At 35.8% G+C, this 3,083-nt stretch overlaps 1 protein-coding gene across 1 annotated transcript in view; it reads right to left on the bottom strand.

Annotated features, from left to right (window-relative positions):
* The window catches only part of LOC106465634 (cholecystokinin receptor type A-like), a 57,194-nt gene that overhangs the window by 2,042 nt on the left and 52,069 nt on the right, over window positions 1-3,083 (bottom strand). The window contains exon 4 of the mRNA XM_013925869.1: window positions 368-874. Coding sequence (XP_013781323.1) covers window positions 368-874 — 507 coding nt within the window. The remainder of the gene's footprint in view (window positions 1-367; window positions 875-3,083) is intronic.

Genomic DNA, 3,083 nt, shown 5'->3' with positions numbered 1-3,083 from the left:
AGCGACCCGCAGATTGCGAGTCGAGCGTCCTAACCACCTGGCCATGTCGGGCCACCGATGGCTCAAGAGTACGCTTAATGCCTCATAACTCTAGAATTTAGGGGCTCAACCCTCGCGCTGGATACGGAGCTGAAAACAAAGAAACAAGCAAGTATATTTTGATGTTCAACCACTTATGAGCCCAAAAAAAATGTTTTGAAGGTAGCCATTTGAAGCAAATATAAATGTCGAATACAAGTATCGCAATCTCTGATTTCAGAATATAATAAAAGCTATGAAAATGAGTAAATTAATGTTATCAGGGTACATCCGCATATGTTAAAAACCGAGTACCTGATGATCAAACTACTTGACATAGTTCACTTACCTATTCTGATAGTATTCCGAGCGCTGAATACACTGTTCACCGTTGGAAGATCGCTTCCGAAATTAGATTGCCAGGTCTTTCTTCTTCGGCAACCAAACATTGTGAGAAAAGCCTTGCGGAACTTACTGTACATGAAACAATATGTAATAGGATTACAGCACGATGAGCAGTAGGCCATCAATTGGATAACGGAAATTCCGGTGGGTCCAACTCTAGCGTAAAATTCTTGTTGATCATAAAGAACCCATGTGTTGACAATATAGAGAGGTGTCCAACAAACTACGAACTCTACTACTAGAACAAATAACATGCGGATTACTCTACGTTTCGAAACTCGATTTTTTTCTGTGTTACCTCGAACAATCAATGGATGAGCTGCAGTTTGTATATTATTGGTCACTGACTCAGGTGTTCGCCGGTAGATGGGGCGTTTCCTCCACTGCTCATCAGATGTTGCCAAAGCCAAGTTTTCCGTGGAAGTGACATTTATTCTGTTGTTACGATGCTCTTTATTCAAAAATAAATAAAATATACAAAAAATTATAAAACATTTTCTTTATATTGTTTTGGTCGACTCTTAAGGATCAAAAACTTGATAACGCTCTATTATTTTTATTACAATATACGGAAAAAAGTTATCCACAAATACATGAGAATTATCATTCATAAAAAAAATATTTATTGATAGCTACTAACGATTATACTGAATAAAACTGACACAAGTCCCCCGCTGGGACAGCGATAAGTCTCCAGAATAAGAACGCTGAGATCAGGGGTTCGATTCGCATCGGTGGACACAGTAGATAGACTTTGCTATAAGAAAAACACACAAAACTGACACTATTTTTCATGCCAGTATTTTCTTTCAGCTATATAACCTATTTATTGGCTACTCTTATTGTTAATCAAAGTTATATTCAAGTGAAAGAGATATTAAGAATAAAATTGATAAACATGATTTTACTTCAAATCCTTTGAAATGATCTTCAAATACTTTCTTACACTTTTGTTTAATCAGAAAAGAGATTTTTAAAATATACTATTTTAGTCAGAGGGAGCTCGACCATTTTTTGGTATTATACTATTTTGATGATAATCATTTCAATTAACATCTCCATTACCAGTAATTGAACCGATATATAACTGTTTCACATTAAACACCAACAAATCAGCAGCATAGAAGAGTAAGCATTAAGGCTTCCACTTAAATATAATTGCTAACTATTTTACTATTCTGTTATATCCATGGACGGTTAAACTTTGTCAACGATAATACCCCGTAGATTTAACTTTGATTTCTTCACAACTTCATGTCATAGTTTTAGTTCACATGCTTCTTACTCAAGTATATCGGATTGCTAACTTAGTTTACTTCAATTGTTGCTAGTACGTTCTGTTTTAGTATGACTTCACGTATATTAGATATGGTTACTAACTTAGTTTACTTCAATTGTTGCTAGTACGTTCTGTCCTAGTATGACTTCACATATATTAAATATGGTTACTAACTTAGTTTACTTCAATTGTTGCTAGTACGTTCTGTCCTAGTTTGACTTCACATATAATAGACATGGTTACTAACTTAGTTTACCTAAATTGTTGCTAGTACGTTCTGTCCTAGTATGACTTCACATATAATAGATATGGTTACTAACCTAGTTTACTTCAATTGTTGCTAGTACGTTCTGTACTAGTATGACTTCACGTATATTAGATATGGTTACTAACTTAGTTTACTTCAATTGTTGCTAGTACGTTCTGTCCTAGTATGACTTCACGTATATTAGATATGGTTACTAACTTAGTTTACTTCAATTGTTGCTAGTACGTTCTGTCCTAGTATGACTTCACGTATAATAGATATGGTTACTAACTTAGTTTACCTAAATTGTTGCTTGTACGTTCTGTACTAGTATGACTTCATGTATATTAAATATGATCGGATCCTTACCTGTGTTGCTGTAGTTTTAGTCCACGTACATGATCTATAAATTTATATCATATTACTAACCTGTTCTGTCCTTTTCTCATATTACATGTTATTGTCTAATGGCTGTTAATTTTCGCGTGGGTATAAGAAGACATGAATTTCGCTAATCAGTGGCACAGCGGCATGTCTACGGACTTACAACACTAGAAACCGCATCTCGATACCCGTGGTGGGCGAAGCACAAATAGCTCTTGTGTAGCTTTGTGCTTAACTATTAGGTCGTCAAGAAATTAATGTCACGTTTTGGAACACTTTCTTTAACCACCCCCAAAGAACGTACATCGCGTGTAACAGTTAAATGAACCACCTAAACGTCACGTTAGTGTAGCCTATATAATGTGCAAAGTTTAGTATACTCAAACCCCTTATGGTGATGGCACACGACGAGACACACATTCGGCATGTAATGCTGTTTGAATACAAGAAGAAAAAGAACGCTTCTGTAGCCACAAATAATATCAAAGAAATTTATGGAAATATTTTGAACGTTCGTAAGTGTCAACGATGGCACAGCAAATTTCATTCAGGTGACTTTAGGCTTAAAAACTTTGATAGCAGGGGCCGACATGTTGAAATTGATATTGATGGTCTGAAGACGCTTGTTGAGTCTAACCCAAGGCAACACACTTGTGAAATGGCCCTGAAGTTGCATGTCTCTCATGATACAATAAGTAAACATCTAAGGAATATGGGAAAACTCCATAAAGAAGGTGTTTGGGTGCCTCA

The sequence above is a fragment of the Limulus polyphemus genome, unplaced genomic scaffold, assembly GCF_000517525.1.
Source record: "Limulus polyphemus unplaced genomic scaffold, Limulus_polyphemus-2.1.2 Scaffold2006, whole genome shotgun sequence".
NCBI classification, from domain to species: domain Eukaryota; kingdom Metazoa; phylum Arthropoda; class Merostomata; order Xiphosura; family Limulidae; genus Limulus; species Limulus polyphemus.
Note: the sequence above shows the minus strand (reverse complement) of the source record. Positions and strands in the feature narration are given on the sequence as shown.